General features: G+C 54.3%; 1 protein-coding gene across 1 annotated transcript; it reads right to left on the reverse strand.

Moving 5' to 3' along the window:
* Positions 1–9907: 9907 nt before the first annotated feature.
* On the reverse strand, positions 9908–12481 carry Agpat3 (1-acylglycerol-3-phosphate O-acyltransferase 3). The gene is made up of 3 exons (XM_048346160.1): positions 12230–12481; positions 11126–11324; positions 9908–10635 (listed from the first exon to the last, which is right to left on the reverse strand). The coding sequence occupies exons 1-3, from the start codon at positions 12464–12466 to the stop codon at positions 10547–10549; spliced, it is 525 nt and encodes a 174-aa protein (XP_048202117.1). The 5' UTR covers positions 12467–12481; the 3' UTR covers positions 9908–10546.
* Between the last annotated feature and the right edge of the window lie 10277 nt (positions 12482–22758).

Consider the following 22758-nt stretch of genomic DNA (forward strand, 5'->3'; position numbering starts at 1 on the left):
CCGCGCCGCGCCGCCCGCCCGCTGCCGGCCGCGGCCACTTCCGGCCTGCGCGCCGCCCCGGGACCGCTTCCGGGGCGCGCGGCTTAAAGGGGCGGTTCTTGCCGCCGCCTGCCCTCCGACGGAAAGGGCCGCGCGGCGGGGCCGAGCGCGCCGAGGGGGCCGAGGGGCCGGGGGCGCCTCGTCCTCGCTTCGCTCTCGCTGGCCACCGCGGGCACCGACGGCAGGGCGGGCGGCGCCCGGGTTCGCGCACCCCCCGGCCCTCGCCCCTCTCCCTCTCCCGGGGTCCCGCGGCCCACGTCGTCTAGGGGCCCACCCAAGACCCCGGACGGGCGCCCACCGTCGGGCGAGTGCCAGGCTGCCCCCCCCCCCACCTGCCCTCCCCTGAACCCGCCTGCCAGAGCCCGGAGAAAGGAGGGCTGAGCAGGGGCGGGGTCAGAGGTCTTCTCAGGGTCCCCCGGGGTGCTGTGTGCTGGCCAATACATCCACCTGTCTACATGGACTTTCCTGCCTGGGCTGGCTTTGAACCACCGTCCTCCTGAGTAGCTGGAATTACAGGCGTGAGCCACTGGTGCCCCGCTCAGCTCTCTGACAGTATGAACAGTGCTCTCGGCTCAAGGGCTATTCCCAGAGAGATTGGCTGGATGTGATCAGTTGCCCATCCCTGCCCTGCAATGAGGCCCGCTGTACGCCTGCCTTCACAAGTCCCAAAGCGAAGACTCGACATGAGCCAACCAAGCAAAGTGAGGACATGGAGCCCAGCCAATGTGAGGAGGGGTTGGGAAGCACCTTGAACATTCCTCAGATACATCTGAGACATTAAAACAAACAAACCACAAAACTACAAGAGCCCACAGGAACAAGACTAGCCAAGCCGGGAATTAGCACAAATGGCAAGGCCTGAAGGAAGATAACCCACTCTCTAGGGTATTATTTATCAGTGTCCAAGCTACACTAAGCAGTTACTAGCCATCTAAAAGCAAAATAAGAAGGTATGTTGGGTGCTGGTGGCGTCTGTGATTCTAGCTACTCAGGAAGCTGAGATCTGAGGACCACGGTTCAAAGCCAGCCTGGGCAGGAAAGTCCCTGTGATACTCTTATCTCCAGTAAACTACCCGAAAAAGCCAGAAGTGATACTGTGGCTCAAGTAATAGAGCACTAGCCTTGAGCACAATGAGGCTCAGGAACAGCAAGCCCTGAGTTCAAGCCCCAGGACCAGAAAAAAAAAAAAAAGTAAGCCACTACCTGGAGAAAAGGGCCAATAGAAGCAAGCCTGTGAGTAGCCGGGCTACTCACTCATTTACAAAGATCCTAAGGGAAATGTAACAAATACATTCCAAGGATGAAGTGAACACATGGCCTCGGTGAAGAAATAGGAACTCACAGCAGGTAGTAGGAAATAGTAAATAATAATTCTAGCACTGAAAAGTACAGTAACTAAAGTGAAGATGTCACTGGATGGCATGAGCACTGACTAGAGACCGCAGAAAGGAGTTGAATGATAACAACAGGTAAGCAGAAATCATTCAATCTGAAAAAGAAAAAAGATGGCAGAAAAGTGGACCAAGACTAGGGAGCGATATAAAATAGCCGGACTCGCATGTAGCAGGAGTTCTAAAAAGCACATAAGGCTGGGGCGAGAAAAAAATTTAATGATGGTTAAAAAAAAATTTAATACTTGGAAAAAATAATCTATGGAGCAGAAAATTTAGCCAAACCTGAGTAGGATGCATACAAAGAAAATCAATCCCATGCAGGCAACGTGCTGAGAGCAGAGCAGAAGAAAAGATCTTAAGCCAGCCAGCAGACGCTCCCTAGCCAGGCCTGGCGAGAGGGACACTGGCTTTCCATCAGACACGGCGCAGCCAGAACGCAACACTGCCGAAACTCGGCTGATGCTAAACTCACATCAACCCAGGACTCGGTGTTCTGAGAACACCGCCAGCGATGGCTCTGGCCTGGCTTCTTCCTTCTCTGGCCCGAACTCGCACCCGGCTGGGAGAGGTTCTGCGAAGCCCGGGGGGGAGGGGGGTGAGTCCTGGTGAAGAGGGTCACTGTCCCGGCCTCTGGAAGCGGGGCTGGCCAGGGTGAGCTCTCTCTGTCTGTCTGTTCTGGGCCGTGCTCTGGCTGTGCCTGAGGGCAGGAAGCACACCGCTGGATTGTTTTCCCCTAGGTAGACACTTTACAGCATCTTATTTACTTTGGCCATGTGGGAATTTAAAAAACACTCGGCCTCGGTGCAAATACTAGGTTAGCAAGTCCCTTTGTTAATGGCAGAAGCTGATTCTATCCCTGTTTACTGGGGCGCGTTCTTTTCTCCAGCCCCTTTCTCAGGAGACAGCAGTGTGTTTGGTTGTTTGCAGCTGTTGGGCCTTGCGCTCCCGGGGTCTTCCCAGCGCCCGGTCCCAGCGCCCGGTAGCCCACGGCACAGCCTTCCAGCTCATGTCGTGTGCTTTGTTGAGAGCGAGGATCGGCAGCCTTTGCCCAGGCCCTCTGCGCCGAGGGCTGGGGTAAAAAGGAAATGGTAGGTTAACAAATCATCAGAGCGGGTTTAAGCACAGCAGCTGTCGAGTGGCTTCAATTAGGTGTCCTTCAGTGAGCCAAGAATCAAACTACGCAACACAGAGAAGAAACGAACTCTTGGTGGCTTCCGTTACCTGCGTGCTTCTCTAGAGTTGTGCCCAATGAAGCAAACCCAGCCCAGGGACGCAGGCCGTTGCTCCGTTCCCCTCACAGAGCAGTTTTGAGACAACAGAATCAAAGTGCTGGAGAATGGTCGGGGAGGGGGGAGGCCACCGGGGGCTGCAGGGGTGTGTAGGGCACGGGGGGGGGGGGGGAGAGTGCCCAGGGGAGGGCAGCGGGCAGGGGCCTCACGGGGGAGGGACGCCAGCACCCTGCCGTGAAGACTTGGCCGCCAGCTGGTGGCGCTGTGGAGCAGCACTGCACTTGGATCCTAGGGGCTGTGCACACAGCAGGGGGTTGACCCACAGAGGGGCATACGGGGGCTTGAACTCAGGGCCTTCTGCTTGCCAGGCAGGTGTGCTGCTCCTACTCAAGCCACATTCCAGTCCAAACCAGCTAACTTTCAGGTGTGCATGTGCGAGACCGCGCGCGGCTCTTCCTGCATCCGGCTGCGTCTGAGTCCTCCTCCCCCCTCCCCCCCCTCCCTCCTCCCCCCTCCCCCCTCCCTCCTCGTCCCCGGGTGTCCACGGATCACCCCACACCGCACCCAGCCCTGCTCGCAGGCGTCCTGCTGGCCACTTTTCTCCACACATTGAACATCACTCACGTAACGCTGGGCTGGGCCGGCCTCCCAGCCCCCCCCCCCCACTTCAGGGCGGCCAGCAGCCTTCAGGGAAGAAATAGAAGCCGTGGGAATTGTGTGCAGAAACATCTGCCTCTCGAATCATCAACGAAATGCCATCTCGACGGTTTCTTCTTGCTAAATTAAACGCAAACCTGAGGAGTGGGGCAGAGCCTAGCCACAGAGGTACGAGGCCCCCCCGCCCCCCCCCAGCAATACCCTGGGCACTGGGTGGGCTGGTGCTGTCCCCTGTGACTTCAGGGGAGCACAGAACACGCCCCTCCCGGGGTTTCCGTCTGCAGAACGTTGTTTGAAGAAGCGGCAGCGACGAAGTCAAACCTGGCGCTCTGCGTGGTGTTTCCCGACACCCTGTTTGATGCTATTTTTAGCTCCTGCTTTCCTCCTGGCTTCCCGACAGGCCGAGTCCTAGCTCCCTCTCCGGGCCGAGGTGATTCGGTTATTCTGTGCACGCGCCTCCGGCCTCCGCCCGAGGCTCTGCAGGATGGGGGAGCCGTCGCCATGGCAACGTCCTCTCCTCGGCTCCACCTCTTCCTGGCAGTTGTCAAGGCCCAGGCACCTGCAGTTGCTCAGTTGACCCCGGGACAGGGCCAGGCCCCGAGTTCAAGCCCCAAGGCCGGCACCAGGGGAGGGGAGGGAGGGAGGAGGGAGGAGGATCGCTCCGTACGGGGTGCGGGAAGAGTCTGAAGGGCTGGCGGTGCTCGCGGCCTGGAGCACGCTCGGAGCTGGGCGCCGCTGCGGGGCTGCTGGGCCCCCGACTCCACAGGCCTGAGCAGCCGGGCAGCGGGTCTCTATCCGGGGCTGGGGAAGGCGGGGGGGGGGGCCGGGAGTGGGGCCTCCCAGGGCCCGGGGACCTTCCTCCAGAGACCACGAGATCCATTCCTCCCCGGGCGGGGACCTGGCACGAGTCCTGTCATGCATTTTTCAGGGGCCATGAGCCGGGGCGCCCTCTAAATGGGCCGCGCGAGCCCCTGGGGCTCCTGCCGGATGGCCGAAGCCCTGGAGTGGGCACAGGAAACGGTTCCAGCCCCATCATCCGGCAGGGCCTCGGGTGCTGCCAGGAACAGGCGCTCCCATTTATCCTCACCCGGGGACCACGTCCGCATCTCCTCCTCAGCCGGGCCACCAAGGCCAGCGTCAGCCACGAGAGCCCGAGTGCGCGGGGCCTGCACGTGCTGTGTCGCTAGGGGTTCGAACCTGTGCCCCTGAGCCAGCCAGTCCCATGCCCTACACCTTTGTTAGCCGTAGTGAACAAGGGGCTGGGAATGGGGCTTAGCGACAGAGCGCTCGCCTAGCATACACGAAGCCCTGGGTTCGATTCCTCAGCACCATACGTATAGAAAAAGCTGGAAGTGGCGCTGTGGCTCAAGCGGCAGAGTGCTAGCCTTGAGCAAAAAGAAGCCGGGGACAGTGCTCAGGCCCTGGGTCCAAGCCCCAGGACTGGCAAAAAAATAAAATAAAATAAAGAGTAAACGGGGCTAGATGTCCGTGGCTGATGCCTGTAAATCCTACACACGCGGGAGGCTGAGAGCTGAGGATCACAGTTCAAAGCCAGCCTAGGCTGGAAAGTCGTGAGACTCTTATCTCCCATTAACCAGCAAAAAGCCAGAAGTAGAGCTGTGGCTCAAGTGGTAGAGTCCCAGCTTTGAGTGAAAAAGCTAAGAGACAGTGTCCTGTTCCAGGCCCTGAGTTCAAGCCCCAGGACCACCACTACCACCACCACCAAAAGCACTGAGCCCCATATGTCCTGGGGTTCAGAAAATAAACCCAATGCAAAAGGGGCTCAAGAGTGACCGATACACATTCCCGGGGGCAGAACCGTCGGCCTCCACGCGGGGTGGGAAGGGGTGGCTGCAGCCAGGCCGCTCGGCCCGAGGCCTGGCGGACGCGGGGAAGGCGCCCAGGGCACCCGGGCTGGGCAGCTCTGCTGGGCACTGGCTTATGTGGTATCTGTCATACCTGAAACTCAACACTTGGGTCAGTCCTCCTCACAACCACCCCCATTCCACAGCTCAGAAAACCGAGGCGCTCAGAGGGAGTGTCCCTTGGCCTGGGCCACACTCGAGCCCGTGCTGGGTTCTTCTTCCCTTTTAAGCGCCCTGGCCCGGGGCTGGTTTGCGATGGTTTCCACACCTGAGCTTCTGAGATGCAGAGCGAGCACAGCGCAGCCGCGGCGCCCGGCCCTCCCTCCGCGAGCTTGCCCGGGCCTCTGCCCCCGGCGGATGCCGGACCCTTCCCTGCCTGCGGCTCGGAAGCAGGTGTGCATCTGCCGTGCGAGTGTGCATGGGCGTGTGTGTACCTGAGTGTGAGCGCAGAGCCCTCTTGTGGCCGCAGACCGATGAGACCTTTCCAGACCTTACCAGGACCGAGGAAAAGCGAATGCGGATGAATGGTCGTGACACCAGGGACAGGGCAGGGGCTTCGCTGAGCTCAGCTGTGGGCGCCGGGGGGGGGGGGGGGGGAGGGGGGAGGGCTTCCACAGTTCTCCAGGGAACCCAGAAGCCAGAGCCAGCCCACCACCGCCACCCTGCAGGAGCCGACCCCAAGGCAGAAAAACGCACCCGTCAGCAGGGGCCGCTCCCCAGAGCAGAAGGACGCCAGGGTTGTTTTAGTGCAATTTATTTTTGGAAGACAGACACATGAGAGCCTGGGACAGCTTGTGGCTCCAGCAAGGCCTTCGCGCTGCCTCTTAATAAAGGAGGAAAGGAGGCTCCTTGTTCTCCTCCACAGAATGAATTTGTTCTTACAAAAATAGTTTGGGACATACACACACCTGCTTTGGAAAAGGCGTTTGTCCTTGATGGCTTTTGTAAAACCTGATAATCAAGGCTGTGGGCTCTTAGGGCTCAGATCCCCCACCTTCTGCTGGCTCGTCCCCCCCCCCCCCCCACTCCCCACTCTGTTCCCTTCAGAAAGCACCCGGCACCAGAGAGCAGGAAGGGTGCTGGGGTGGAGCCCCACGGGAAGGGAGGCCGTGCAGGCCGCACAGGCCCAGGAGGCCTCGCGTCCTACGTACAGCAGCATGTCTAGTAAACAGGTCCCGGCCTGTGCATTTTTTCCTAGAAAGTTCCTCAAACAAGAGCTGGTGCTGCTCAGGCAGCCCCTACACCCCCTGCTCAGAGATCTTCCCAAACGTGGCCAGGCCCTGGGGACACGGCCCGTGACATGCCACAGGGCCCGGGGGACACGGCCTGTATGGTCTCAGGGAGCCCCCCCACCCCCATCCACACAAAATTCTGCAGATGGAAAACACCTCCATTCTCAACTAGGTAAAGCTGTGAGTAGCAAAACTTGTAAAAAGGAAGTATACAAAAGGAAACATCCCTATAATGCATTTGTACCCTGTATACAATGTAACCCTTCCGAAGGGACCAGCACAGCCATGGCAATACTTCTTCCAGTTATAGAAAAAGAACTACAAATGTCTGCCCTGCATGGGTCTCCAGAGAGGGGGGCGACCCGGGCGGGTTCCGGGCGGTCCGGGCGGTTGGTCTCGGGCATTTGCATGAAGAAGCGGGGCGGAACTGCTGCCTGACCGCGGGAACCGCGTTCCGTTCATCCGGAGATGGAGAAATACAAGTGGAGAGGGCGGCGTCTGGGCACTGTGGAGCGAGTGCAGCTTCATGGGATGCGATGGGGTCGTGTGGAGCGAGCGCAGCTTCACGGGATGCGATGGGGTCGTGTGGAGCGAGCGCAGCTTCACGGGATGCGATGGGGTCGTGTGGAGCGAGCGCAGCTGCACGGGATGCGATGGGGTCGTGTGGAGCAAGTGCAGCTGCACGGGATGCGATGGGGTCGTGTGGAGCGAGCGCAGCTGCACGGGATGCGATGGGGTCGTGTGGAGCGAGTGCAGCTTCACGGGATGCGCCGGGGTCGTGTGGAGCGAGCGCAGCTTCACGGGATGCGATGGGGTCACGTGTGGAGCGAGTGCAGCTTCACGGGATGCGATGGGGTCGTGTGGAGCGAGCGCAGCTTCACGGGATGCGACCGGGTCGTTTCGGCATCGCATTCACGACTGGACTTGAGCCGGTGAACTGCAAGACGGAGGAGAGGAGAGGCTCCCCGGCGCCGCCGCCGGCGCCAAGTTCACAGCTCTCGGGCGGCTCCGCCCTGGGCGAGCCGGGCCGGGGGGGGGCCCCTGCCGGGCGGGTCCTCTGGTGACCTCTTAGCGCCTCCAGAGCTGCTTATGAGAACCCCACCGCTCCCCGGAACCGGCAGCCACAAATGCTCGTCGTAAAGCGCAACCCGCGTGTCCCCCTCCACTCACTAAAGCCATCACAGGGTGACACCCCCAATCCGACCCTGTGGTTTTGCATCCTGGAACCAATATACAAGAGTCTCCAGCCCGAACACCGGTGCCCAGCTCTGCCAGCCCCACGGCAGACCAGGGGCCCTGGGGTGCTTGCCTTTGGTTTGGGGGGCTGACCCGCAGGCCGGGAACATGCTGTTTCCAGAAAGAAGGCAGACAGGCTTTGCAGGCTGTCACTTTAACCCTGAGCCTGGTTAGGGCGGGGAAGGTCCGGGGCCGCACGCGTAGCCGGTGGCGGCGCGGGATGAGAAACTGCAGACGCAAGCCGGCGAGGCTGAGACGATCTGTGGGTGTCCCGGAAGCGCCCCGCGGTGGCAAGGCAGCGTGCAGGGAGCCCCGTCGCACACAGTCCCGCGGTCCGGATGAGCGTGGCAGGTGGCGGGGCGGGCCGCGCCCTCGTGCGAGGGGTCGCACGCGAGATCGTGGGGCAGCCGGCGGGGCCCTCGGTGAGCCTGGATGGAGCACTGGGGCAAAGGAAGCGCCGCGTGCTTCTTCACGTTTAGAGACGCAGAGCTCAGCTCCTTGGGCGGGGCGCGCCTGGCTGCCCCCCGCGAGCCCCCCGACCCCCCTCAGGAGTCCCCCCTCCCTGGGCCTCATCTACCAGTCGCCATTCCAGCCGCACCAGGTCTCCGGCCCGTGGGTGCCTCCCCTCCTCTGACTCCCAGAGGAGCCCAAAGAAGGCGCGCCTCCACCTCCCCCAGCTCCAGAGCTGGCAGGGCGGGCAGGACTCCAGTGCCGCTGCCCGGATGGGGCAGGACGGCTGCGGGGAGCTCACCAGCACAGGGCGGAGGCCTTGGGAACTCATGGAGACCGCCGCGCCCAGGCTCTTACGAGCCCACAGGCCGGGCGGAGCCCTCTCCCGGGGAGACTGGCTCTGGAGGGATTTGGGGCGCCACAGGGCCAGCCCAGAGCACCACCCTGCGCTCAGCCTCCGTCTAGGCCTCAAATCCCAACCCAAATACTCAGCCTGACCCCGGATGTCACACCGGCAATGGATGTGGCTCAGTTGTAAGTTATAAAGGAAAAGGAGAAAAGCACTATTCTGGGATTTATTGTTTTTTTAAAAAAAAAACCAAAGGAGCACTCCACTCCTCATTTCCTTCTGGATCAGAGGAAAAGTGCCCCCCAAAAACCCCAACATTCATGGTGTAGTGTTTTATTGCTCTCAGAAGGCTGAGCGCTGATTCCCGTGTCAGCTGCGGTGACGGCGGGGGGGGGGGGGGGGAAGGGCGGGCAGCTGGAGAGGCGCAGCTGGGGCTCTGGCTCTTCAGTGAGTCGCGGGACTCCACGCACCCCCAACGCAGTGCATCGCCACTGTCAGAGAGGGGGTTCCCGGGGGAACCAGAACGACTCCTGTCATGACAAAGGGTGGACGCTTCGTTTCTCCAGTCGTGAGCTCGCACGGTAGTGTAGTGAGTGCCCTTCCACTTTTTCCTCTAAGGTTTTCTAGATGTGGCGGATGGGGGAAGAACATGGGCGGGGGGGGGGGGGGTGAAGGGAAGGGAACCCCCAGCAGTGGCTCGGCCCCCGAACCCCTGAGAGCTGGTGGAGGCCAGGAGGGGGCCGAGCTTCCAGAGGAGGGGACTTCAAGTGTTTCCTTGCTGTCACTCACAGGCTTCCACATCATTCACATCTGTCACGCGTGAGCCACTCCCACCCACAACCGCCCGGAGGTGGGCAGTGCCAGAGGCGCTGCAGAGCCCAGGCCCCCCCAGGTCTGCCCCCCCCCCCCCGTCCCTGGGCCATCTCCTCCGCTGTCCGCGGTCTTCCGGCCCCCCGTGTGCCCTGTGCCCAGGACGCTGGCTCCCGAGCCCTGGCTGGAGACAACCCCCGTGGCCCTCACTACACTCGGCGGGGGACAGCTCCGAGGAGAGCCGGGGCGCAGGGGTGCCCGTGCAGGGGCTGGCTGGGCGGGAATGGGGCTCGCCCGAGGGGCTCCGGCCGCCTGGGGGCCCACCGGGCCAGAGAGGCCGCGGGGGTGGGCGGGGCGGCCGAGGGCAGTGCGCCAGGGGGAGGGGAGGGGAGGGGGAGGGGAGGGGGGCCGCCCTTCCCGTGAGGAAGCTTCCAGTAAAAATGCTCTGCACAGACCACCCGGCGCCCGCAGCCTGGGGCCGCCTCTGGACGTGGGGGGCGTAGGGGTGGGTGGCTCCCCGGCTCAGCTCCCGGGGCTCCGGGGGGGCCAGGCCTGGCGTGGTCCTCCCGGCCGGGCCCGCGGCCCACGGGGGCGGAGAAGGACACGGGCGCCGCGGGGCTAGGAAGAATCCACGTTTCACGAGCTCTTGGGGCCATTCGCTTTAAAAATAAATCCAAGGTCTTTACACACAGGCTAAAGGGACCGGGGCAGGTGAAGCGGGGGGGGGGGGGGCCTGCCGGGTCAGGCTGATTGACATGGGGTATGTGCTTATCACCTTGGTGTCCCCCCACCCCCCGGGCTAGAAGCGAGGTGCCGCAGGAGCTCTCCAGGGCCCGGCGCCCCACTCCTGGGACAGCGGGAATGGTTGAAGAGCTGGCATTCTGGGGGCACAGGGCGGGAGGGAGGAGGCCGGGTCAAACTGCTAACTGATGGAAAACAAAACCCCCCACCTACGCGGACTAAGGGGGAGCAGCCCGAGGCCCCGCGTGGGAAGCCGTGCTTTGGAGAGCTGGCGCCGGCGCTCCCGGGGCCCGGGCGCCTCCCGCCCAGCCCGTCTCGTGTGGGCGCCGGGCGGAGGGGGCCCCCGCGCCCGGGCTGGCCGTCTTCACCTGGCAGGCCTTCTGACATCTCCGCTCTCGGCTCAAGTTTCATTTGTTAATATTAGTCACCAGTTAATAAGAAAAATAGTTTCTAAGTGTCTCTCTCCCCTCGCTCTGCGTGTGTTGCTTGGATTGAGTTAATCGGATACCACGGCAGGTTACGTGCGTTCAATCACAGCCATTAATTATTCCTTTTTCTTCAACTCTTGGTTTCCGTAGCTGGAGCCTTTCCCTATTTCAGTTACTCCTATCAGTCTCCGGAGTCCAAAGGCAGCTTGAAAGACAGGAGAGAGAGGAGGTGAAGGGCACCGTGTGCCGGGGCTGGGGGGCTCCTCCTGCGGCCTCGGCCTCCCCCCGTGTGCGGGAAGGGGCGGCCCGGAGCAGGGTGCCCGGGAGCAGGTGGCTGGCCGCGGCCGGTCCCCGCCCCGCGCTGGGCGGGGTGCCCACCGTGCCCCCCGGGAGGCTCCGCGGGGCGGAGGGGAGGCTGGCCCCGGGCCGGGCCGGGAGGTACGCAGAGACCCCATGGAACTCACGGGTGGGCTCCCCTCACGGGCCGGGCTCAAGGGAGGAGGGCACCGAGGACGAGGGGAGCGGAGTGGATGGGGCCGGGCGGGGCGGCAGGGCCGCCACCCCGGCTTCATGGCGACGATATCCTCGCCAGTGCTGGGGCGCGGGCGGGCGGGGGTGAGGCCGCCCCCGCAGGCGTGGCCCCACGGCGGTCAGCGCGCCCCTCCGAGTGCGAGCGGAGGCCCCGGGAGCATTACCTGCACCCACAAAGCCCAGGAACGTCAGGATCAGCAGCGGGGAGCCACTGGCAAAGATGCCCAGGACAAAGCTGAAGAGGAGGGAGAGGAGCACGGCGGCCCAGCACAGGAAGTTGAGGAGGGTCCAGGGCCTGCGCGCGGGCTTGATCCGCTCCCCCGGGAACTCGCCCTTCTCCTTGTACATCTCCTGCAGCGCGTCCTGGAGGGCCGGAGGGAAGCGGCAGCGCGGGCGCTGTGTGTCACGGCCACGCCCGCGGAGAGGGGCCTAGCGCTGGGGGTGGAGGGGGAGGAAGGGGTGCTGCCTCCCCACAGAACCGTCCCTCGCTGCTATCAAACCGAACCCCAGAAATCTGCTAGGACTGCTCCGTCGGCACGAGAGCCGACCTGGCCGTTCAGTCGGGAAAAGGGCATCGAACACCCGCAGCCCTGGGAAGGCGCGAGGTGAGCCTGGGTCGCTGTGAATCACCTAAAACCAAGGCTGAGCGCCCGCGCCTCACCGGGGTGATTCTGGCTACTTGGGAGGCTGAAATCAGGAGGATCCTGTTTGTTGTGGTTGTTGGCCGTGGGGCTCGAACTCAGGGCCTGGGCGCTGTCCCTGGGCTCCTCAGCTCAAGGCGAGCGCTCTGTCACTTGAGCCACAGCGCCACGTCCAGTTGTCTGGGGGCTAATTGGGGGTAAGAGTCTCAGACTCCCCCGCCCGGGCTGGCTTTGAACCTCCGCCCTCAGAACTCAGCCTCCCGAGTAGCTAGGATGACAGGTGCGAGCCGCGGGTGCTGTCTAAGGATCGGTCTTGAGGTCAGTGTGGTGGCGCGGCCTGTCAGCCGGGGGTGGGGGTGGGGGGGTGGTGCTTGTGTGAGGGATGGGACCCCACAGACGGGCTGGGCTCCGGGAAGACTCTCCCCGCCCTGGCACCCATGATGGGAACACGCAGGGGCGCGGAGCGCGGCAGCGCAGGCCGGGAGCCGGCCCTCGAGAGGCCGGGGCAGGGGGACGGACGGCAAGCCCAGCGGCAGCCCGGCCCGAGAGCCGCGCGGCACAGCGGGGAGAGCCGCAGGCGAGGGGCGGAGGGGCGCAGGGAGGGCCCCGGCCGGCCCGCCCTCTTACCTTCTCCTGGTACAGCTTGTGGAGCCACTGCGCCGCGCCCTTCTCATCCACGGGAATGTCCTCCAGGGGGAACCTCCTGTCCCGTGGAGAGGAGGTCGGGTGAGGCCCAGGACGCCGCGGGACGCCACAGCCCAGGAGCCCCGCCTGGGCTTCCCGGGCCCACGGACGCCACCAGCGCCCCCTAGAGGCCAAGCGGTGCACCCACGCCGCAAAGGGAATGCTGGTCTTTCCCAACATGGACAAACAGTTCTTGGGGCTGGCCTAGTGGCAAGAGTGCCTGCCTCATATACATGAAGCCCTGGGTTCGATTCCCCAGCACCACATATACAGAAAAAGCCCAAAGTGGCGCTGTGGCTCAAGTGGCAGAGTGCTAGCCTTGAGCAAAAAGAATCCAGGGACAATGCTCAGGCCCCAAGTTCAAGCCCCAAGACTGGCAAAGAAAAAATATGGAAACAATTCTTTGGAAATGATCATGACTGAAGGTGTCCTTGTGATACGCAACCCTGTCGACTTGATTGGATTGAGAGACACCTGAGGGATTAGTAGCAAATTACCATCCTGAGAGCTCTGACCTAATTATCAGTTTAATCCACTGATGGACCTAGAGGCGGGGCAGACCCAGGAGCGGGCCCGGCTGAAGGAGGTGGGCTGCTGGGCCTGTGGGGGGACATCTTGGCCCGGCTCCTTCCTGCTGCCCCTGTGTCTAAGTGGCTCTTTCCTGCCGACTGCCCCCACTAGGGTGTTCCCCTCACCCCAGGGCCCGGCGGTGGAGCTGGCCACGGGACAGAATCCTCTGCTACCATGGGGCAACTCAGTCTTCCCTCCTGCTCCTGGCCTGGCTCTGGCCCTGGGATGCAAAGTCACCCACCCTGTCCTTCTCTGCGCGGGAAGGTCACGTGCTTCACACGTCTACCCGTTTCCAATATGAAAAGTGTGAACCCTGGCAGCGCTTCAGTCTCGGCTTTCACGCGGATGATGGCGGCACCCCGAGCTGCCGTTGTGCCTACCCAGGGGTCCTCAGCCCCCCCCCCCTTGGCGTTTGTCCTCCAGGGGCAGGGCGAGGGATAACAATCACAACCCCAGCCGTCTACACTCACAGCAGCGAACTATTTGCTAGTGAACTGTACTTTGAAAGTACAAGGAAGGCTTTAGCCATCCAGAGGAAGTGACGCTAAGCTGGGTACAGGGCTCCCACAGCAGGTGGGCGATTCTTAATACTTAGGGGCTAAGATCAAAGCTCAAAGCCAACTTGGGCAGGAAAGCTCACGCAACCTCTCCTCCGCACATACAGCCGGGCATGGTGGGGCGCGCCTGCTGTCCCAAGCGACACAGAGGTGTGAGGTCAGAAGGACTGCGCTCGCAGAGCAGCCGGGGAGGAACGAGACGCCATCTCCCGAAATGGCTCCCCGGCAGAAGGCCTGCTTACCAAGTGTGGGGCCCTGAGTTCAAAGCCCCGGTACTACAGGAAGAAAAATACCTTATATGAAGACTTTCCCAGTGCTTCTAAAAGTCAACAAGACGCCGTTCGTTAGCTAGGACCACAATCGTGACTTTAGGATAGTCTGGTGCAGCACTGGAGCCCACGGGGCGGCGCAGGTCCTCCTGCCCCACCGGGACGGGGCTCTGCTCCGCTGTGGCCTCGCCACACGCGAGGCGGGCGCCTGCCCCGAGCCGCAGCCTCAGCCCCGCAGCCTCAGCCCCGCAGCCTCAGCCCCGCAGCCTCAGCCCCGCAGCCTCAGCCCCGCCCGTGCTTTCGCAGCGGCGGAGGAACAAGTCCTCCCTCCCGGGGTCAGCTTTCCACCGCGCGAAGCCAAGCCCCGGAGCGGGGGACCTGCAGTGCCTCCCAGCGTCCAGGAGGGGGCGCGAGGTGCATGCGCAGCACACAGACACACCCATGCACGCGCGTGACGCACGTACACACACACTAAACAAACTATTTGATGGGAAGTCAGAGATACCATACACACACACACACACGCATGCACACGCACGATGCATTCGCCAGCGGGGATGGCGAGCGCCCTCTTCCCCGGGACACCCCCCGGAGCCCTGGGACGGCGAGGGAGCGCCCCTCTTCTCCCCCTTGGGAGCGGGCTGTCTCAGCGCCGGCCCCCCCGCCCCCGCGCGCCGCCCCTCCGTGCGGCCCTCGTCCCCCGCGCTGGGCCCCGGCGCCTCCTCTCCCGCGGGCACCGCGCGTGTCTGAGGCGGGGACCACGGCCTGGGCTCGGGGCCGCCGCCCCAGGACCCGGAGGGCGCACGGTCGTGAACCGCAGCCGCTCAGCGCACGGTTTGGAAGGTGAGAGTGAGGGCTGGGACTGTGGCCTAGTGGTAGAGTGCTTGCCTCGTATACATGAGGCCCTGGGTTCGATTCCCCAGCACCACATACATAGAAAACGGCCAGAAGTGGCGCTGTGGCTCAAGTGGCAGAGTGCTAGCCTTGAGCGGGAAGAAGCCAGGGACAGTGCTCAGGCCCTGAGTTCAAGGCCCAGGACTGGCTAAAAAAACAAAACCAAACACCAATAAAAGGTGTGAGTGGAGTCGTTCTCGAAGCGCACCGCCAACCTGAGTAACTACAGCGGCAGACGAGGGGCCCCCGGGCCTGGCCGCCATGGCACAGACGGGGCCTCCACCCAGGGCGCGGCCGTGCCTCCCGGGAGCCCGGGCAGCCTGCAGCAGCGCCTGTCTCTGCAGCGGGGCTCGGGAGCTCTGGGTCTCGGGGTGCTGCCTGTGGGCCTTGCCCGCGTCGGAATGAGCTGCGCCCAACAAGACCCCCCTGCTGGCGGCCTGAGCGCCGGGACCACGCGGCCTCTGCCCACCCCGCGGGGGACACGCGGGCCAGCCACAGCCCTCGGGGACAAGGGGGGGGGCACGCGGGCCAGCCACAGCCCTCGGGGACAAGGGGGGGGGGCGAGCGGGCCAGCCACAGCCCTCGGGGACAAGGGGGGGCACACGGGCCAGCCACAGCCCTCGGGGACAAGGGGGGGGGCACACGGGCCAGCCACAGCCCTCGGGGACAAGGGGGGGGACGCGGGCCAGCCACAGCCCTCAGGGACAAGGGGGGCGCGCGCCTCCGGGCCCAGCCACACGCTGGGAGTGGCCATGGAGGATCTGCTGCCTCCCGCGCCCCCGGGAACAGAGGGACAGGGCGGGGGGAGGCCCAGGTTCAGCCCTTCACCACCCACCGTGGCCGTGCGTGCCTAGAGATCACCCCCGTGTGCTCCACGCACACGCGCCACGCACAGGGTCTGTGTGTCGTACATACTACGAAATAGGTAGAAGTGGCTTCAAAAGGAGAGTCATGTGGAAAGGGCTCCGCGGGCTCCCGCCCTGGCGGAGGTGGCCGCGGGGGCCCGGGGCGGGGACACTGCGGGGCGCCCGGCGGGGGGCGGGGACACTGCGGGGCGCCCGGCGGGGGGTGGGGAGGCCCGGCGGGGAGGCCCAGCCGCACAGCGCTGGGCTTTTCTCAGAGCCCCCAACAGCCGGGAGCCCGGAGCGGGAGAGCCCTGAGAACAGGTCCACGCCGCCACGGAGGCGGGCGGGCGGGCGGGTGGGGGAAGCTCTCCCCCCGCAGTGTGGGGCCCGCCGAGCCCAGCGAGCCCGGCCACTCGGCCACAGGCCGCGGTCACCGCCCCCCCCCCCAGAGCCAGCTCTGCCTCCAAGCTCCTCCTGCGGAGACTCGAAAAATAAACTTTTTTTCACTTTAACTCTCATGTATTTTATTAGAGCAATGCAAGAGTAACTCTTCCATCAACTCCTCCAGTGTTCTGTCAAATAAAAAATATACTTGCTAAGCTAGTCATTAAACAACAATACATGTTAGTGTTCATGGAAAAGGTCACGTTTTCTTTTCTCTCAATTTCATCATTTCACTGCTGCTCTCACAGCACTTCAGTGCTAGAAGGTACCTAATGAATTCTGTGAAACAGTACCTTTAGCATGTTCCACAGAAGTATTTGATAATTTTATTGTTTTAAATTAGCAACTATATTGTCAAAACAAAGGAAATTCAACAATGGTTTTGATAAATATCAAAAAGTAATTGAACTTTTGCATATATACTGCCCCCCAAAAAAAGAAATTGAAAAGTATACATCAACGGTAGTTGCTGCTGTTCATTTCCCAAAATACAATCAGGACATAAATAGCTATTAAAAATTTACAAAAATGTAATAGAAAACTTTGCTATGAATTTAGTGTAATCCATTTTGCATTAAACTTTCCTTCGTAAATCAAAGCATCCTGGCTCTCATTCTTAAGTTAAATGACCAAAATGACTGTTTTTCTCCTTTCCTGGCATTGCTATAGTGGGACACATATGTAAATGTCAAACAATTCATTATGTATAAGGGCCACAATCATTTTAAAATTGTTTCTTTCTAAGCTGCAAAATTTATCCATTGCCAGCATTAGTCTAATTAGAAAAAACAATGAGTACTAGATTAATCCTTCACAATATGCTTTGTCTAATAATTCCTACCTTAGAACTGAAGTTTAGGATTTTAAATTATAAACACAACCCCAATTTCCTACAAATTTCAGAACAGATAATTAACTAGACCCAGCAAAACTTTTCTGTTTTAAGCTTCTAATATGGAGCTTACAAAATGCTGGGATTAGAACAGATTCCATGAAATGCTGTGCTATAAAATAATACTGTATGGCTTGTCAGTGCTCCATTTCTTTCTCGCTCCAAAACCATACTTTAAAATATGACTGAACATCCAAAAACTAAAAAGCAAACTGCAAGAAAACTTGAAATGTGCACCACAGTGAATAAAATCCATGTTGAGCCACTTTTCCCAATGAAGAATAACCTGCTGACTTTTCAGTGGTTTGAGTCCTCTCCAGTCCTTCACATTTCTGCTGCTCTGAGTGTGAGGCCAGCAGCCCACAGGCTACGGCTCTGTATTGACTGAAAGGAACAAGGGAAATGATGCCTTCTGGACATTTAAAAAGTGTTTATTTTTTAAAATATATAAATATATGTACATATTTGGCAAGTTTTCTGCTTCTGTTAAGATTGCAACAACTTTGCTTATGCTTTGGGGGTCTTACATTGTGGTTTTCCCCCTTCCTCCTAGATGACTGGTAACCATTATTATTTTTTTTTTTTAAAGAGAGTAACATTTTCCCCCAGAAACCTGAGGGTGACTTTAAGTTTTGAGCAGTCATCTTTTTATTTAAAGATGGAGTCTACTATGCCAGTATGTTGGTGTGCATCTTTAATCCCAGTGCTCAAGGAGGCTGGGGCAGGAATTTATGGCCGGCCTGGGTGACATAGCAAGACTCTGTCTCCAAAAACAAAAGAGATGGAGCAATCTGAAAATGATAGCTTTGGTGGAAACCCCATCATGGGAGTAAGTAGACATGCAACAAACTTTGGAAAATGATAATGACAATCTTGATGCTAACAGATAAATATTAGATGGTTATTGTACCAGTAATTTAATGAGGATCTTGAAGTAAATTCTGAAGTCCTCCGAGTTTTACATGTATTGGGAGGGTTCCTGAGTTTTCCCAAACCATTCATTTACGTATTTTATACATAAATGTTAATGTTTCCAAAAATGAAAGTTTATTTCCACTTTTTTTTAATGAAGTTTAATACAAACTATGAAGACCCAGTAGCTGTAAGAGATTTTGCATTATTTTCAGTAAGGTATCATTAGCTCTACTCACAGGGCAAATTTTAGAATTCCATTTGTGTGAAAGATGTGCTTGTTTTACAGAAAGCTTTGCAGTCATAGACTAGAGCTAGTTTTTCTCTGTTTACATGTAAATCTGGATGCCTGTCTTACAAATTCCTCCAAGGTTATGGTTGTGAAGTATCACATTGTGTGAAGGATTTCCTGTCATCCACACTGTCATCTGGAGTTTGAACAAACTTGACGTCCTGGGGCATGTTCTATACTCATGGTCTGTTTTTCTTGAATGTGCGCCACTAGATACAGAGATTAGAATGCTGTACAATTTTAATGGTAGCAGTTTCTGTATGCAGTAGGCTGAAAAATTTTGATGATCTGCTTAATTTGGGGGGTTTTATTTTTTAAGTTGTATAATTTACTTTCTTGCAAAATAGAAAATGTAATATAAAAATAAAAAATAAAAAAGAATATATTTGGAAAAAACAACCATAAAACAAGCCAACCAAAAAACACAAACTGATTCTACCTGATATTAAAAACCTACCCAACTGATATCAGTGCAGATTTTCCTGAAGAAAATTAACATGTAAAAACTAGTTTAGGACTAAAGCCAAACTTGTGCATCCTCTGAAGGATACAGTTCCAGGAAGGTCTAACTTGAATGGCTGCTTTTGGAAAAAGAATTCAGGATAGAATGAAAGGAAATAGGTACAGAAAAAAATGAAACCAAAGGAAAATTTTGACCCAAATTAAAGAAGAAGCTAAGGAAATTAAAAGCAACGTTTCTACCTTTGTGAACCAATACTTGAGAATAATATAGTAAAATTTAGTAAATGGCAGGATATTAAATCCAAATATGATGCTTCATGTTTCTGTGGGTAATAGATTAGGAATGTTTTTATGAATATTCTTCTGTCTGTCAATAAAAATGCATATATTCACTGCATAAAATACATTATGCCCTTTGGACTTATTTTTCCTAAAATAATTATTATGATTATTAAAAATATGTTAAGCTCATAAAGAAAAGACTATTCTCAAACATTATGGAAATTAGTTAAAGTCTCTGTAGTAAAACAACTATACGGTATCCATAGTAAGTAATGAATACAATGAAAACTAAGAAACTATAGAAATGATAGTAAACATTATAAAAAAGCAATTATTTTTTAAACTTCAAATCATGTTTAATTAAGAGTGTGAAAATCTTCACTAAATGCAATCCTTCTTAAAAGAAATTGTTAGAAGTTTCCAAGAAAGTAAGTAAGCAATGAAAAATGAAATAAAGTGTTGGAGAAATATCAGCTCACCAAGAATTAAACATGCAAAGTCTTATCTCTCCTACTGGGCTCTGATATACACAAGAAGTATAAGGATAATCTTTTTTAAACCCCCTGCCTGAGAATTTTAATTCAATGCAATTAAATGTCTAGGTTAATTATCTTATCTCTGAGGATATTAAAAGTTAATAAGATGAAATTCATTCAAGTTATTATCAATGATTTAAAAATATTAATAATTCCACCAAAGCTTTGACTTATCAGTTTTTATCCCACAGTGTCTGTGAACTAGACATTGCACCCCACATTCTGTTTAGTTGTTCTTGCCTCTTTTCATCCAGTCTTTATAACCCATGTGATTGATGGACAATACTGTTTTTTAAAGTTAAATATTGTGTGATTCACATAATTTTATTCTGAATACCAGCACTCTATTCACTACAATATATTTTTGAGTCAATGAGATACAAATAAAATACCCCACACTATGAAGTATGACAATTGATATTCCGTATGTCTTTCCTGACATTCTAGAACAAATATTTAACTCTCAAGACAAAATATAACTGATTAAGATTATCACATTGCATAAAGAAAAAAGTAAGAATTCTCTGAATATATCTGTAACTTTCATTATGTTAACTTGAGTTTCTTGAAACTATTTCTCTCTAGCTGGCACATGTTAACAATTTTAAGGTAAATATTTAGGACCAAAATTGTACCACAATACAGCTGCTTCATTTAAATTTTCTGTATATTTTTTAGAAAAGTTTACTGTTTTGTAAATCTTGGTTGAAGTATATCATCAGGTAATTTCAAAAGAACAGTAACTTTTTCACAAACTACTGAAAAGATAAATCTTCCATAGCTTGGGTTTCTCTGCACAAAAACCTAAGATAAAAGTTCTTAAGAAGTTTGAGAATTTGCTGTAGTAAGAAAGGACAAGACTTGAGAAATTAAATATTCAATATAAGGACATAGTTCTAAGATATCCAGGTAAAGACACATATCCACAGCTATAACTGGCCATTCTCCATCATGGAGGATATCCCTAAATGATTTATAAAATATATCTCAGAAGTATCTCTCAAAGGAAGGATGGATTATCAAGTAATACCTATGCTAGTCAAATACTGCCCCATGGGCATTATCTGTCTAACAATTCCATCTTGCACATAAGACTTTTCCGAGAGCCATCCCCAGAGAAAACATCAGCCTGAACATCATCACACACCTCTACGACGGAAGCAGGTTTCACTAGTCCAAAACTAATCTAAAATCATGTAAGCCCATTCCAGGGACAGTAGATACATTAGGAAGCCACTAGAATTTAAAGGGATACAATTCAATACCCAATGCAAGAAACATATGGAAGTAGTTTTTGTTCCACACCTTTTTCTTTATCTGTTAAACATTCCGATGATTAGAAACCATCGACAATTTTCGTTTCCATTTAGTCTTTCACATATCTCCTCCTTTAAGTTGTTTGAACTCTCTTCTATAAGTTTTTATCCTGTGAATGTTGAAAATAGCCTCTAGCCACCCCCCAAAAGAAGAATCTTAAGTGCATAAATGTTCAGTGATAGATGCATTTGAGCAAACACAACTAAAATTTATTCAGCAGACTGAGAGCCACATGTATGGAAGCAATTAAGATAAAATGGACTGGGAGACAAATATTTTGTATAGAACAAATTTGACCATACTTGGAAAGTACAGCAGTTATTAATACTTTTAAATGAGTGATGAAATCTGTTGCTGAACTCCTAATATTCAAGGTAAGAGTTTTTGTATTTCTTCCTAATGTTTTTGAAAAAAATGGAAATTATCCAGAACTAGTATATAAATTGTAGTTACAGTAATTTAATGATAGATTCTTGAAAGATATATCTGAGTCCTAATTTCTATCAGTTGTAAAGGTGACCTCATTTGGAGTTTGGTGCTTTGTAGGCAAAATTATTTAAGGATTTCAAAATGAGATAACCTGAATAAACCAGATTGATACCACAGCTAATAATAGAAGTTATTATAAAAAGAGAAGAGGCAGAAATGGGGTATGTATATAAGAAGCTTTATGAAGATGGAAAGAGATTGGAGATTGGATTCATGGAGCTATAAATTCTAGTATACCAAGCATGCTGGTTCCCATGAAGCTGGAGAAAAAAAAGTCATGATTGATGTTCCTCAGAACTTCTACAAGGAACCAACCCTGCTGGCACATTGATTTTTGATTGTTAGCTTCCAGACTGTGAGAGAACAAATTTCTGCAGTTTTAAGCTACACAGTTTGTGATAATTTGTTATGGCAAGCCTAGGAAATCAATACATTACTGGGGAGAAAATGGGTCATGATTTCTAAAAATAATTCCAATTTACACTCACATGCATTAACACATTTTTTGTTCAATAAGAAGTGTAGTGAAATAAAATTTGATTGGACCAGTGTACAAATTTATATGTATTATGTGAATATATTTTAATCAATCATAGAATTTATGCCTGAGGTGTTACAGAAGATAGTCATTTAGGATGGATTTGTATTTGTTTTCTGAAAGGTAATTATCAACATTTAATTGATGTTCTTGATTGCATTAAAAAGAACAGAATATCCATGTGTTTATATGACAGTGTAAATAATTTGAGACTTTGAGAGTTCATTTGTTGGTCTGTTATATTACCTTTCTATTAAAAATAATCTCTGGAATTTATTTAGTATTGTCAAGATTTCAAAGAGACAACACAGTATCTTTATACATATAATGTTAATTTCAAGGTTTTAAATATTGTATACTAATCTGCATTATCAGTTTTGTGTGGTAGAGTCATTTAGAGAATGAAAGTGTAGTACAGAAAATATAGGAATGTGCATATGCTACTGTCCCCAAATTATAGGTGAATTGCTTCAAAGGCAGCCAGCCAATGTGACTATTTGAGAGATGTTGTGCTCTTGGCAAAAGCCAGTTAATTTAAGTTTCAATCGATGTTACTAGTTGTTATCTGAAGTCTCCAGGGCTCATGTGCTCGTTAAACTCATTGTATAGTTAAAAAAAACCTTGGGAAAGCATATGTTTAATTCATGAGGCAGAACATTTATGCAGAAAAGTAAATTATGGTCAACATACTTGGAGTTATTGTGTACTGCAAGTTACTTTTTAATTTGGTACTAGTATGAAAAAGAGTCAATATATATCAGACCTTTTTTTAATGGTTTACCACTCATGAGAAAAGTCAGTATTGTCCTGTTTTGGTTATTACCAATAAGGTCCTTCCATATTTTATACTAGATTAAGACAGATAGTGATTTATATCCAGCTATCTTTATGTGCAACTTTGTTGCCATGAATAAATGCCATGAATATATGAATATATGTATTGAGAAACTGTACCATAATCTGTTTTCTTAAAGATGGCTATGAGCCAGTCTCTTTGGTACTGCCTGGTCAGTTTTGTTCTCAACTTGTTCTCTTTATTTAGCACCTTATATCACTAAGTAAACACCTATCCAGTTCTCTCTTTAACCATGAGCATGCCATAGATAACATTATTCTAGACTGGTAGCATGATACTTTCTCAAGAGAAAAATTATATGTGTCAGGATAGGCTAA

The sequence above is a fragment of the Perognathus longimembris genome, chromosome 5 (genome assembly GCF_023159225.1).
Source record: "Perognathus longimembris pacificus isolate PPM17 chromosome 5, ASM2315922v1, whole genome shotgun sequence".
NCBI classification, from domain to species: domain Eukaryota; kingdom Metazoa; phylum Chordata; class Mammalia; order Rodentia; family Heteromyidae; genus Perognathus; species Perognathus longimembris.

Bases quoted from the DNA above. Each gene is read 5' to 3' on its own strand.
- Agpat3 (XM_048346160.1), bottom strand. From the start codon at position 12,466: ATGTTGGGAAAGACCAGCATTCCCTTTGCGGCGTGGGTGCACCGCTTG. The intron at 11,325-12,229 runs GTAAGAGGGCGG...CCGGCCCTCCAG, and splicing joins ACAAGCTGTACCAGGAGAAG to GACGCGCTGCAGGAGATGTA. The intron at 10,636-11,125 runs GTAATGCTCCCG...CTGTCTTTCAAG, and splicing joins CCTGGGCTTTGTGGGTGCAG to CTGCCTTTGGACTCCGGAGA.